Consider the following 14,834-nt stretch of genomic DNA (forward strand, 5'->3'; position numbering starts at 1 on the left):
TGTAGTGGCATAGGAATACCTTGAATATTCTTCTGACTGCTCTTTTTTTCCTTTCTAGCTCCTGACTTACCCTCTGAGTCCAAATGAAAGTTTTCTAAGGTATCTGACTTTACCACAGGACAACGAGCTAGCGATTGATCTGAGACAAACAGCTGTAGTGATCATGGCCCATTTAGATCGTCTAGCCACCCCATGTATGCCTCCGCAGTGTAGCTCTCCTACGTCTCATAAGGTAAATATTTGAAACATCAAATTTAGTAAGATGTTTTTCCTAAAAATGTAACTGATTTTCAGTTTGGAAGGAAAACAACTCCTAAGATTCTTGAAATTTCTTTTTGATTTTTCACAAGTTAACATTGAGTTGCCTAGATTTGTCTTACTTTGGTATCTTTTATTACATCAGTACCTTGGAGTACAATTCTATGGTGTGTGAACCTTTCACAACACTATGGCTAATTCTGCCATATTTTGAGCTGTTCCCTGTGTTTGTCAGAGTAAATGCTCAAGACCTGACTTTATAAGTGTTGGGAGTCTGATGTATTTTTAAAAAAAAAAAAGAAAATGTTAAAATTCCCAACTTGAAAAATCTCTGAACACTTACTGTAGATATTTATAGCTTATTCAGTAGCAGACTAAACGGAGTATGATTCATGCAAGTCTTTATTTTTCATATCTTCTAATAGGTAAGCTTTATTGACTACTGGCAGTAATGACTGTCACAGGTTTAAGTATATTTGGCATATAAAGGCTTAAAAAATAATCTCTATGCATTTACTGAATTCTGTATTTCAAAATTAGTACTTACAGAATTTCTTACTTTCTAGGGATCTCTGCAAGAAGTCATTGCTTGGGGTTTAATAGGTTGGAAATATTATGCTAATGTGAGTGGTCCAATTCAGTGTGAAGGACTTGCCAATCTTGGCGTTGTGCAGGTTGCCTGTGCAGAGAAACGTTTTCTAATATTATCTAGGAATGGACGAGTTTATACACAAGCGTACAACAGCGATACTCTGGTGAGTTTTTTTATGTGTTTTTAAAAACATGTTCTCTTCTGTATTACTTCATAGCATAAGTCTACTCCTTTAACTATTTACAGTACCTTGGAAGAGTAGATGGAGAGATACTGAATGTTGTGAGCTTCTGTGTTGTTGTTTTTGAACTTTCAGAAATAGTGGTTTTGATATCTTGTACTGATTTGATGAAATGCATATGGTTTCTGTAACTTTTATGGGGCTAGAGGTTATGAACACAGCGATAATTACTTTTGCTGGCCTTAGTAAAAACTATAGAAATTGACAGATACAGAATGGATTTTACTTCAGTGATGTAACACTGTGTCCAAACTGTAGTTCCTCAAATAAACCTATACTGTACCAGAAACATTTGTTACTACGATTGCCTGTAAGATTAAGATAAACACCGTTTTCATATATAATGAAGACCTTATAAGCATGGGAACAAAACTTCCGAGCATTGTTTTTGTCAAACTCAAATAGTGGATTTGACCTTTTTTTTCTTTTTTCTTTAAACCTTCACTTCATTAATTTAAGTGCACAGTTTTAATAAAGCTTTAGGAAAACTGTACGTGGTTATTCTGTATATGGGCAAGTGATATTATAAATATAAGCAGTTTTTGTTAAGTGTATTGCTTTTGTTTTGTTCACAGGGACCGCAGCTGGTGCAAAGTCTAGCTTCCAGAAATATTGTGAAGATAGCAGCACATTCAGATGGGCATCATTATCTTGCTTTGTCAGCAAATGGTGAAGTCTTCTCTTGGGGTTGTGGAGACGGTGGAAGACTAGGCCATGGGGATACAGTGTATGTAATAAAAATAATCATAACATTTATTTGCCAGTGTTCTGAATTTGTAGTAAAAACTGTTTAGTTGTGTATACAAGCACATTCAGCATTTGACATCTGTCTCTGTTACTGAACAGAAATTGCATTCTCCCTGCATGTTTTCTCTGCCTGTAATATTGTCAGTTCTGTATTAATGCTACTTTCTGAAATACGTGTAGATAGAGGGTGTAGTAGTGGTTACAGTGTTCTTAGGCTTTTTATTCATGGTTTTATGAGTCCACAACGCGTTTTCTCTAGGAGCATTGACTCAGATGTTAGAGTGGAGTTGTCATTTCCTATGCAGTCATGTTACATATATCATTCCTTTTTTCCCCTGTGTTAAACAGTAACATTAGTGTCCTGCGTTTGTATAGGAGCAGTCTTCTACAGGGGTATTCTGTAGGGGTTGTACATCAACATATTTTAGAGAATTTAAATGTCTTCCCCCAGTGCTGCATTCCCTATAAAGCAAGGGAGTTAATACGCAAGGGTTAGTGGTGTCATTAAATGAATTGTTTGGTTATAGCAATTAAAGATAATATTTTTATTGTAGACAAGTCTTTTTAAAAATGCTGCATTAATTTAAGTGGAAATAGAAATCAAAGACATTCTTTCAGTGGTTTCTATGTTGTTGAAAGATCTGAACTTAATATTTGGCTTATAGCACTATGTATATCTCGCTACTTCAGACTAGTAATAAGGTTTGCAGGTAAAATTGAAGCCATTGTTTTCTAACAAGTATGCCACACCTTATCTACTCATCAGATCACCTTTTGTGAAATATGTCACCTTCTCTTTTAAATAGCCCTCTGGAGGAACCGAAGATGATATCTGCTTTATCTGGAAAGCAAGCTGGGAAACACGTTGTTCATATTGCATGTGGAAGCACCTATAGTGCAGCCATTACTGCTGAAGGAGAGCTATACACATGGGGACGAGGAAACTATGGCAGGCTTGGTCATGGTATGTTACTTGATATCCTAAAGTAGTTGTTTGTCAAAGAACTGTTTAGTGCCCATCTCAAATGATCTTTTATCCAACTTACCTAAAGCTGATTATGTGGTTTCACATGAATTGAAATAATTATGGGAGGAATTGTCTTAAAAGCAGTAAATTTGTATGAGTTCTGTAAAAATAAGCAGTTGGATGGAGAAGATAAATCTACACTGTTCTCTTCCTTGTGAAGCAAAGACTATCTCGTGGGTTAAGTCCATATTGGATACCTAAGAAGCCATATGGGAGCTTAGTCATGATGTTCAAATCTGAAAACAAAACCAAACCAACATCCCCCCCTCCCAGCACCTCCCCCCCCCCCAGCCCCGCTAAACATCCAAAAGCAAGCAAAAAAGCCCAAAAAACAAACAAAAGAATCTACCAGGCCTTTCTGGTTTTGCTTCTCACAGAACTATTTTATTTTCAAGGTTCTAGTGAAGATCAGACCATCCCAATGCTGGTCACAGGGTTGAAAGGACTCAAAGTTATTGATGTGGCCTGTGGAAGTGGAGATGCTCAGACTCTTGCAGTTACTGAAAATGGTTAGTAGCAAAATATAACTTAACACTTTAAGTAAGCTTACCTTTTCTTCCTTTCCTTCTGAAGATATTTATACTGCAGATGCGCTTATTTCTAGTGGCTTGAATTCTGTAAGCATTTGAAGCTGAAATTCCTTCTGGGGAAATATATACGTGCATTTATACGTTCTTGCATATAATGTGTGCAGATGTATTTCCATGCATAGATCTGCAATATATTCATTATGAATATGCAAATATGTATTTCCATTTATGTTAACATTTACATGGGTATTTAAAATATATATAATATGCACACAAAATATTACATATATGTACATACGCATCCAAATTTTATGCATTATTATGTAAGTGCAAGTAGCTCATATTGACACAACAGCCAGAATTTTGGGTAGGAGAGTTGTCTTTGTTAATCTGTGGGAAGTGTCAAAGAGAGACTGTATTGGAATCCTACTTCCCAGCATCCCTGAGCGAGGTGCCTAGGGTGAGACAGATTCGAAATCTGAATTTCACTGTGTGAAGTTAAGCATCAGAGTCATTGCTTAGGAAGCAGATAGCTCTTGGAAGCCAGTTGTTCTTTTAAAATATAGCTGGTTATGGTGATGTGCAGTATTTAAAAGCTGAAAGGTTTGCTCATCCAGGAAATGGAAACATGAATTGAATTTTTCTTTTTTCTCTTGGTCTCCTTCTTTCGTGCTTCCCTTGCTTATCATAGGACATCAGAGACTAGCTCATGCAAGCAGGGAGCATAAATGCATCAGAGTGTAAAACAAGACTTTCTTTTTGGGTGTGCATGTGTTTACCATTCTTGAACCATAATTTTATTGGGTGCAGAATGACTTGACTACTTCTAAGTTCCTAAATTAGGGCTTTGATTTAGTGTATTTCAAAAGAATATGATAGACAATAGCACTCGTAATTTAATTTTGTGAAATGGTTGAATGACAAGAACTGAAAATTAAGAAAACAGGTTTCACAGACAATTTGGCCATTTGATGTAGAAAAAGATTTTGCATGTTCTTATAAATAACACCTTAAAATAAAAGAAGGCTGTTTTTAACTAAAGATCATACTACGGTCTTGACTTGAAGTAGATCTTACGCTTCATGTGTTTTTAAGGACTTTCTGTACACTGATGAATTTTCAGTGCATGTTATGTGTTACGCTTTTTATGTTTAATTTTAGCAGCATGTAAACTTCTCAGATCTTTGTCTTCCTTCTTACTGTCATGAACTATTGAAAATTCATTAATAACTGCTATTCTTAAATATAAATTTGAAAATGGTAGGTATTACAGAATCTCAGATTTTTAAGAACTTGCTTGTCAAACCAGATAACTTTATTACATGAAAAAGCAACACAATATTTTTTGTTTTCTTTCTCTTAATTTAAAGGCCAGGTGTGGTCTTGGGGTGATGGAGATTATGGAAAACTGGGAAGGGGAGGCAGTGATGGCTGCAAGACTCCCAAATTGATAGAAAAACTTCAAGATCTGGACATTGTGAAAGTACGGTGCGGGAGTCAGTTTTCTATTGCTTTAACCAAAGATGGCCAGGTCTACACCTGGGGAAAAGGTGACAATCAGAGACTTGGGCATGGAACAGAAGAGCATGTTCGATATCCCAAACTGCTGGAAGGCTTGAAAGGTAATTATCAGAGCTGGAAATTTTCCGAAGTTCTTTTTGCTGTTGTTGGAACCTTTTACCAGAGACTAGTGATCTCAACATTAAGAATGATGGTACCATGTATTCTGTCATAATTTCTACTGGTTGCATTGAAAAAGGTAATAGTGCACATTGCCCATCACTTCTGCATTTATACCATTAGAATTCTGGCAGACTTAGAGCCACTGTGTTATGACTTCTTTAAATGCTGCTTGTCTTGTGTTCTCTTTGTTCTTACTGCTTTTCTTTTATTAAGTTCACAGAAATGCTTATTTAAAACATGTATTTTTGCACTGTCGTGCAAATATATATATATGCTTAGATGAAGGCATGTGAATGGGATACATGTAAACAAGTAACGTCGTTGAAGTTGTGTACGTGCCAGTATTTTTGACTAGCTTGTAACAGACTGAAGATTATTTCTTGAGTTTGTGAGAAACCTGAGGTTCTGTAGGAGAGGATGAGGAAGAAACCTCTTTTATTGCTCTGTCTTTCCTAAAATGGTTGTTCACATGTGATGAATTATCTAATTGAAAGTGGCTTCTGAACTAATAACTACAATATAACCTTACAGTCTTGTGTTCATAGATGGGGAGATCTTTTAATAAATCTTTCCTGAAGAGGTACCTGATTAGAAGGGATACAAAATAGAAGATTTTTTTTGTTTTTAAACTTGTAACTTTTGTACTTCAGCTCACTTAAGAATCTTTAAATATTTCCTTGGTTTTTCTTTTGCTGTATTCTTCCCATCCACTACTGAGGCAAAGGTGAGACTCTTGACATCCGTAATGTGTTCATAGTTAAGTATGGTTGTAATTAGCACTGTTTTCCTTATCTCTGATATTTTTCTGTTAATGATTGTAATCTTTTAAATTATATTTTCAATATTTGACTTTCTATCAGGAAAAAAAGTGATAGATGTGGCAGCTGGATCTACCCATTGTTTAGCACTGACTGAAGATAGTGAAGTCCATAGCTGGGGAAGCAATGATCAGTGTCAACATTTTGATACTTTGCGGATCACCAAACCAGAGCCCGCAGCTCTCCCAGGATTAGACACAAAGCATATCGTTGGAATTGCTTGTGGGCCTGCTCAGGTAAGTTGTATTTTTGAATTGTTAATTGCTATTTGTCTTTGTGTATCACTGAGAGTAGTTCTGTACACTAATCCCAGTTCCTCTTTCTGTGCTTGCATGACTTTTCTTATTGTTTCTTGTTCTGAATAAATGAAGACTTGGAAAAAAGCAAATCTGGTGCAGTTCCTCTGCCAAAAAGGGGTGACTAGATTTCCCTCTGTTGAGTATTCTGAGAAGTAGCTGTTTACCTGTTTTGGTGTTTGTCTGGTACAGCAGTTGAAGAATTGTGAAGCAGAATGTTTCCTGCAGCAAAGATAGTGAGATATCTGTACTAGCATTGCGGCACTTTCAGAAGTGTGATAGTTCTTTTCTGGGATTGGTAGGGTTTTATGTATGTTTACAAGGATATAAGTGGAGAGGTTTCTTCAACAGATAATGCTGATATTATTTCTGCATCTTCTATTAGTGTTTGAAGGGAGATGTTAGCTTTACACTCCCGTATCTAATCAGTGTCATTTTATGTTTGAGAAATAACTGCTGAACTTTGTATATTGTTTCCATTTAATAGAGTTTTGCTTGGTCATCGTGTTCCGAGTGGTCAATAGGCTTGCGGGTGCCTTTTGTGGTGGATGTTTGCCCCATGACATTTGAGCAGCTAGATCTTCTATTAAGACAAGTGACAGAGGGAATGGATGGCTCCTCTGACTGGCCCCCTCCTCAGGAAAAGGAGTGTATGGCTGTGGCAACATTAAACCTTCTAAGGCTTCAGGTACCTTCAGTTTCTTATGCATTGAGCAGTCGTTGGACTAAATGTTTCAGGAAATTGCTTGGATGAAAATAGTAGATTAATGTGCTTTAAAACATTTTTGTTGATTTAAAAAGTGAGATGAGTACAACATTGCTTTCTGTAGTTTGAAATCTGGCAGCTAGTGGTTGGTTTTTTCTTCTCAACAGCTTTTGGATCTCATTAAAAATGAACTACAAAAATAAAACATAAATGGATTAAGTTTTGTGTACTCACTCAACAAGCCCCTACGCTCAAAGATTTTGAGCATTTCTAAGAATTTTAAATAGCATTTTTATGAGTGAATGTCCTCTTTAGAAGGTATCTGACAGTCATTGAAGATGTGCTGCTTTTCCTAGCATACTGTAGCAGAGTAGAAACAGTTTAGGTTATTCTTTAGGTTATTATAGTTGAGAGTTATAGGGGATATAGTTAAATATAGCTCATAATCTTTGAGCATTACTTTAAATTCAGTATGTATGTGGGCAAGCCAGCGTTTCCCTTTAATTTTACAAATTTACAGATGAAAGTTTCTATCTTGGACAGTGAAATTACTCAGTTGGTCCAGAATTGACTTATTCTTTTTCTTCAAGTTCACTTCTCTTCTTAATCAAAACTTGCCTCTTTTTTTTTCCTTTAAGCTTCATGCTGCCATCAGTCATCAGGTGGATCCAGAATGCCTTTGCTTAGGTTTGGGCAGTATACTGCTCAATAGCCTGAAGCAAACAGTGGTAACATTAGCAAGCAATGCCGGTGTTCTTAATACTGTGCAATCGGCCGCTCAAGCAGTGCTGCAGAGTGGATGGTCTGTGTTACTGCCAACAGCAGAAGAGCGGGCTAGGGCGCTCTCAGCGCTCCTACCCAGTGCAGGTTGGTCCTAAGATTTAAATCTGTTTGTTTTGTGCTTGCATTTCTAGTTTATTAATAGCTTCTTCCATTCTTAGTTTCAGGAAATGAAATGAATGTAAGTCCAGGCCGTAGATTTATGATTGACCTCTTGGTGGGCAGCTTGATGGCTGATGGGGGCTTAGAGTCTGCACTAAATGCTGCTATTACTGCAGAAATTCAGGTATGTTTCAGCAGCTTTGCAGTTCTGTATAAATGGAATAAGACGATTTATCAAGTGTCTTCTGAAGTTTGTGGATTGACGTTATCTTCTTTTGATATGAAACTTGTGCCAGTGTTTGTATGGAAGCATGAATCCTATTCTCCTTTGTAGTAGAGTGTTTATTTTCATTGCCTAGAGTGATGATTCTAACAATGACAACAAATTTTTTTTGTAAAGATCTGTGATAGGAGCATAATTTTGCAAAGTGCTTTGTACTTTTATGTGGGATTCTTGAGTTCTTCACTTCTTTAATGTCACCCATATCTCTCCAGCAGCAATTTCAGCCTTGTTACTTATGAATTCAGGATGAATGAATTCTTTGCAGCATCCCAAATCTCTGTAGGTTCTGTTTCAGACTGGTTCAAATGTTTAACAGATAAAGACTAAGTATACAAAGGATGAGAGAAACATTCTGTATATACTCTCTTGTCTATTAGCCTCTCAGAGATGGGGCATCCTCTGCACAGACTGCTTTAAATTGCCATGTTTGTGTATGGCTGTGAAAACAAAAATATGCTTTTCCCTTGCCTCTTCATTTGTTGAATCCTTCCAGGTATATTTTCTTCCTGGTTTCTGTCCACTGTTGATAAATGGGGAGCTTTATGATGCAGAGGAAGTGCATGTATGAAGTTTTGCTTTAATGCATGGTCTAGCATTAGCATTTTCTGTTGTATTTAAAGACATGCAGGACCTCTTTTTTCTTAAGCAAGGCTTCTAGGGCACGTTTATATTATAGCATAGGTCAGAGATGCCTGAGCCAACTTCAGTTGTATGCTGAAAGTGATCTAGGTGGCAGCCTACAACACTGCACAGGTTAATTTACATTGTCTAAAACCTGGGTGAATTCGTTTCCATATGGTTCTGTGTGACTATAGCTCAGTAGCAAATCTAACCCAGGTTCTTCTCCAGTGGACTGGGTTTGTCACTTTTGTAAATACAGAGTAAACATGCCTTCAGTCATGAACTGTGCAGCAGCTACTGGCATGTTTAGACATACATAGAACAGAAATAAATTGTTAACTTCGTTTGGTGGAAACTGAATTTGGAGTTTGTCTACTCTTGTTTATCTTCACAACCCTCACATCCCCCTTACTTTTTTATATTATAATTATTTAAAAAAAAAGTGTGCCCATGTGGTTGCTATGGAATATACAATACATATTGGTCTGGTAGGAATTGTTTAATTTCTGGCATAGGTAGAAGTAACTTGATCTTGTTATAAGAACACTTGTTAGTAAAGTGCTTCATAATCACAGTGGAAGTTAGTGCATTTCCTTTAACTTGATTTACTTTTTTTAGGATATTGAAGCAAAAAAAGAAGCACAGAAAGAAAAAGAAATTGATGAACAAGAAGCAAATGCATCAACGCTTCATAGGAGCAGGACTCCATTGGACAAAGACCTTATTAATACTGGAATCTATGAATCTGCAGGAAAACAAAGTTTACCATTAGTTCAGTTAATTCAGCAGTTACTAAGGTAATTGTTTCAAATTTGTCTTTTCGTTTTGTACAGAAGATCTGTTTAGATGTTTGAAGAACTAGTGAACAAAAGGATGACTAATTTTGGTTAGCAAGTAAATAGGTTCCTGCTAGCATTTTAGCTCCTCAGAAATCAAAATATTGAACATTATCCTAGCTTGTCTCTAGTTTTGCTGTTTCACGTTTGTGGGGGAGCAAAGTTCTATACTTAATTACATGATTTTAGAAAGAGTTATTGCCTTGCTTTTATGGATTGTGATACTTCTGTACTCTGAAAGTCTGTGTAACAAATATAGGACAAATGTTCAAAAGCCTGTCCTTACAAAGTATGAGAATTGGTGAAAATTTATTTAGAACTGAAGGAGTTCTAAGGAGACTGTAGGAGGGGCTATAAGTGTGCAAGAAACCTGAATTTTAAATTCTTGCCACTGAGAAAGAATTGTGAATGCATGACAAATAGGGTGCTGAGAACAAAGCTTCTTTATATCAGCTACAGAAGTATTTAATATGTAGCATATGTAGCAGGAAGTAATTATGAGATTACTAAGAAGTTTATTGTGCCTTTTCACTTAATTGTGATGGTAACCATGTAATTTAGTCAGTACTGAGGCTCTTTTGAACTGCTTAGTGTCATGGCTTTCACTGCAGCCTTTCAGTGAAAATTATCAGATTATGTTTTTTGTAGTGGGTGATGACAAAAAATACAAATTTGATGTATTTTATAAATTCTGTTAAACAAAATACATCCACAAAATCCATTGACTTTTGGGGCATTATGTTGCAAACAAGGGAGCATGCTGCAAAAAACTTTGCATAGGTTTCTTACATATTTGTATGAAATTCTAGCAAAAGCTTAACCCATGTTTCTGTGGACTGTCTTCACTGTCAGCTCCCTTTAAGTACTTTACATACTTTTATCTCAATTAGGAACATCGCTTCACAGACAATAGCTAAACTAAAAGATGTTGCTCGTCGTATTTCTTCCTGCATGGACCATGAACATTGTAGCAAGGAGAGATCAGCTTCTCTGGACTTGTTGCTGCGTTTTCAGCGTCTACTTGTTAGTAAACTTTACCCAGGAGATTGTGTTGGGCAGGTCCCTAATACATACAGTAAGTTATTGTAAAACAAATAAGCCCCCCCCCCCCGGCCCAAGGATTTCTGTAATACGTCTTCTACAGGATAGCAATTTCTTGCTTTAATTTATCTTCTTGTCTCATCAATCAGCTGGTTTGCCGAGTCTGTCTGAAAAGTGTTTGAAAGTAGTTTCTTTAAATTGTTTTCTGTAAAGGAAAATTTCTCTTTGGAAGACAACAGGATCTAGATAATAAAATTTTTATAAACTTTTAAAAAGATTCGGTTTCTTAATTCAGTGCTAATACTGAGTGGCTGCATTTCAGACGAGTTTGGCAGCTTTTGAAATCTGTTTCTTAAATATGACTATGTGATGGTTTTCTGTGCTCTTCCTCTTTTTTATACAGGTCCTGACCTCTTAGGTGTTGGTTCTTTACTGAAGAAATACACCGCTCTTCTGTGCACGCACATTGGTGATATACTTCCTGTGGCAACCAGCATTGCTTCTACTAGTCATCGGCATTTTGCAGAAGTATCTCGTGTCGTGGATGGGGATTTAACAGGTATGTTTTTCTTTGTTGTCCTCCTTTCCTCCCCTTCCACAATATTACAAAGTTATATGGTACACATTCCTGAAAGTTCTAAATCACTAAAAAAGAGTCAATTTAATCTTTTGATTGATGGAAGAGGAGGGCAAATTTGATGGGGAAGGCAAGAGCTTGTACTAAAGCAGTAATAGAAGGCAGAATGTATTGCTTGGTGATGTACCTCCATGATGCTATAAATTTAGGTCTTGAATTAAATCTGAATTGTCTTCTCTGTTTTCTCTGTTTAGGCATTCTTCTTCCGGAATTGGTGGTTTCTGTAGTGCTACTCCTCAGTAAAAATGCTGGATTAATGCAGGAAGCTGGTGCTATCCCTTTGTTGGCTGGCTTGCTAGAACATCTAGACAGATTTAACCATTTAGCCCCTGGAAAGGAAAGGGATGACAATGAGGATTTAGCATGGCCAGGAATAATGGGTATGTTCTAGTAGCATCTGGACTGTTTATATATGTTTTCATAAAGTAGCTATATAAAAATGGTGACTACTCGTGAACTGCTCTCAGGAAGGGAATTCTACTTCACAGTACAAATTTTTATTAATTCATATGGCAGTATTTATTTCTGTCAAATTCTTAAAGAAGTTATGTATAGAGGTAGGATTAAGCAGAGTATAAATGCAACTTTTTAAAGGATTAGTTCACGTCATTTTGCTTTTTGAGTGTGAAAAGTTGCAGTAAAACATTAAGTAGAACATCTACACGTTTTGTTACTAAATTCTATCTGTAACATAAAGGGAGAGTAGTGTGAAAACTTTGAAATAAGGAAGTCTTCTTTTCCCAGGGCACTTTATAATATGGGCTATGTCTGGGGTGAAAAGAGAAGCAGAAAATGTGCATTTCTGACTGTGAGCATTTTACTGGTGGAGGGAGGAATAAAACAGGGTTGTCATGATCCAAGAGAACTAAGGTCCTACCACTAGACAGTAGCGTGTTGGGGAGAGCAAAAACTATGTGAAAATTGAATTACTGGTCTAATAGAGCAAACTGAGACAAAGGCCCATGTGTGCAAACATTAATCTGATGTTTCTTGCTTGGATGAAATTACCTGTAGTTTGAAGTAGTTTACTGATACGTAGATGGGAAGACTTCAAACATGTATGTAACCTACCTTCTTTTATTAAAAAAATATGGATTTAAACTGAAATTAAATATGCAACCAATTCCTTTCAGGCAGGCATGTAATAAAACTGAAGTAATTTTGAGGGAGAACAAGACTAGAGCAGTGATTTGCCAGAACACCAGTTGTTCTGCTCCACCTCCAAACAAAGCAGCCGCGTAGTTGGGCAATGCTAGGTCTTTGACAGGATAACATTGGAGATCAGTGCATAAAAGAATACAACATACACATAGTTTAATTGCATACTATGCAGACAGGAACATATTAATAGCTATTTTGACTTTGCAGCATATTGAAAGACAAGCAGCCTTTTAAGAGAAGTGAAGAATTCGTTTAGGCAACAGTTAAAAGAATGTTCAGAAAAAACTTTGCTTTCTGTTTTTCTGTTGATAAATTGTCTATTCTGTTTTATACCTGTAGGTTCATTTTTTACTGGGCAGAGTTGCAGAAATAATGAGGAAGTGACACTTATACGTAAAGCTGATCTAGAGAACCACAACAAAGATGGAGGATTTTGGACAGTGATTGATGGGAAAGTGTATGATATAAAGGACTTCCAAACCCAGTCTTTAACTGGCAGTAGCATACTTGGTGAGAATCAGAGTCTGAATTAAAGACACAAATTACTTCTGTAATGGCATGAGCAGCTTTTTAGATATTATACTGACTACCTTATTCCTTCATTTAGCTCAGTTTGCAGGTGAGGACCCAGTTGTTGCTTTGGAAGCTGCTTTGCAATTTGAGGACACGCGGGAGTCAATGCATGCCTTTTGTGTTGGCCAATATATGGAGGTAAAAATCTTATATATTAATGGATACACACTTTCTAAAGTAAAATATTCCTTTGCTTTCAAAATTCTTGTTGGAACTCAGTTCTAGCTTTCAACTCCTACTTCTTTTAATTAGCCTGACCAGGAAGTGATTACGACACCAGATCTGAGTACTTTGTCATCACCTCTAATAGACACAGAAAGGAATTTGGGTCTTCTTCTTGGACTGCACGCTTCCTACCTGGCAATGAGCACACCACTTTCTCCTCTGGAAGTTGAATGTGCCAGTAAGCAGAACTTTATTTTGTCCTTAAATAAGTGATAAATAACTTGCATGTCAAAACTTGCATGAAAAAGACACAGGCCAAATAAATTAACTGGAAATCTTGTACCTCTTTAGTTTTGCTGTCTTCTGAAGAAGTTCTTTATTCTTGACATTAATTAATACACTCATCAAGGTTGAATAATTTAGCAAGATTTAAATGAGGATTAGATAATTTTGAACAGTTAAATATCCAGAATTTTGTAATAGACAAGGTAGAATATTGTAAGAGAAAGGAAACTCTGTATCAGTTATTTCACTAGTTTGTGCTCAATTAAGAGAGCCGGAAGCATCTGGTGTTGGATTCTGTCTTGTTGGGTATCTTAATTTGGTGAATAGAGTGTATAATTCAATATTAATCATAGAAAACTAGCTAAAGCCCTCTTATCTTAAACAGGTGATGGCTGCTCTGTTGTTTAATTGTTCCTTAGTTGCAGCACCCTTTTTTTCCTGCAAATGGAAGAGCAGCTAAACCTTCTGTTTTGAGCTGTGTATGCATTTTATTTGAGGGAATTGTTGCGTCTTGATAGCTTAATCTTTAATCAGAATATACATTTGTGTTTTCTTTCTTTTAGAATGGTTGAAGTCATCTATCTTTTCTGGAGGCTTGCAAACTAGTCAGATTCATTACAGTTACAATGAGGAAAAAGATGAAGACCATTGCAGTTCACCTGGTAACACTACCCCAAATAAATCAAAACTATATACATATCGATTAACTTTGAGTGACCATTCACAACCTTTTCTCCAAGCTATTGCCGATAATAATATTCAGGATCACACTGTGAAGGTAAGCTCTCAGCAGTTCTCTTCACAAAAAATGTTGCCGAAGGGAGACAGTGGTGCACTGAAACAGTTTTGTTGGTGAAAATTCTCCAAAAGTTAAAACAATTGTAAAAAGTTATTTTGGACTTACTTTTTGTGAAAGGAGTGGTTGAATACTACTAATGGAAAAAATTTGCATGTTTCACTTGATACCATAACAGTACAGTTTCTTCTTTTGAATTTTTGAGTGGGAGAACTAAAAAGTTTACATGTATTCTTACAAAAAAAAATTAATTCTGCATTACTCTTCATGTCAAGTTTTAGTAGTATTTATAGACCCTACTCACCTCCAGTTGAACTAAGATGGAGTTTTCTTTGTCAAACTGCAAATGTGTTTTGTGTGTCAGGTGCATGTATGCCTTTGTGTTAAAGTCCCTTTGTGCCTTGGGGTTCATGTTTCACCTAGTTGGAATCACGGATGTTATGAAAACCTCTAAGATTTACATTGATCGCTGTCCTCTGTAGTACTTCCAGATTTACTACCCTTTGAGTTCAGTTCCTTTATCAAAAAAACACCAAATAAGTCCTTGGGAGGACAGAATAATGACGAGTCAGGAGAAGACCATTAAAAATAGTGTTAGGTGACCTGGCTTTCTTAGGAAGAGATAAAAGCAGTAGAAGCTTTGTTCCTTGAGCCAC

General features: G+C 36.4%; 1 protein-coding gene across 6 annotated transcripts in view; it reads left to right on the top strand.

The window, feature by feature from the left end:
- Positions 1 to 14,834, top strand: part of HERC2 (HECT and RLD domain containing E3 ubiquitin protein ligase 2) — a 116,110-nt gene that overhangs the window by 36,181 nt on the left and 65,095 nt on the right. For all 6 annotated transcript variants that reach the window (XM_074608134.1, XM_074608182.1, XM_074608173.1 and 3 more), the window contains exons 10-27: positions 59 to 232; positions 825 to 1,013; positions 1,667 to 1,818; positions 2,645 to 2,802; positions 3,261 to 3,374; positions 4,766 to 5,017; positions 5,939 to 6,132; positions 6,680 to 6,880; positions 7,537 to 7,765; positions 7,840 to 7,964; positions 9,303 to 9,481; positions 10,411 to 10,595; positions 10,965 to 11,120; positions 11,393 to 11,578; positions 12,699 to 12,869; positions 12,967 to 13,070; positions 13,185 to 13,335; positions 13,946 to 14,160. In XM_074608134.1, the coding sequence (XP_074464235.1) occupies positions 59 to 232; positions 825 to 1,013; positions 1,667 to 1,818; positions 2,645 to 2,802; positions 3,261 to 3,374; positions 4,766 to 5,017; positions 5,939 to 6,132; positions 6,680 to 6,880; positions 7,537 to 7,765; positions 7,840 to 7,964; positions 9,303 to 9,481; positions 10,411 to 10,595; positions 10,965 to 11,120; positions 11,393 to 11,578; positions 12,699 to 12,869; positions 12,967 to 13,070; positions 13,185 to 13,335; positions 13,946 to 14,160 (3,135 nt within the window). The remainder of the gene's footprint in view (positions 1 to 58; positions 233 to 824; positions 1,014 to 1,666; positions 1,819 to 2,644; positions 2,803 to 3,260; positions 3,375 to 4,765; positions 5,018 to 5,938; positions 6,133 to 6,679; positions 6,881 to 7,536; positions 7,766 to 7,839; positions 7,965 to 9,302; positions 9,482 to 10,410; positions 10,596 to 10,964; positions 11,121 to 11,392; positions 11,579 to 12,698; positions 12,870 to 12,966; positions 13,071 to 13,184; positions 13,336 to 13,945; positions 14,161 to 14,834) is intronic.

This window comes from Larus michahellis, chromosome 1, assembly GCF_964199755.1.
Source record: "Larus michahellis chromosome 1, bLarMic1.1, whole genome shotgun sequence".
Lineage (NCBI taxonomy): Eukaryota > Metazoa > Chordata > Aves > Charadriiformes > Laridae > Larus > Larus michahellis.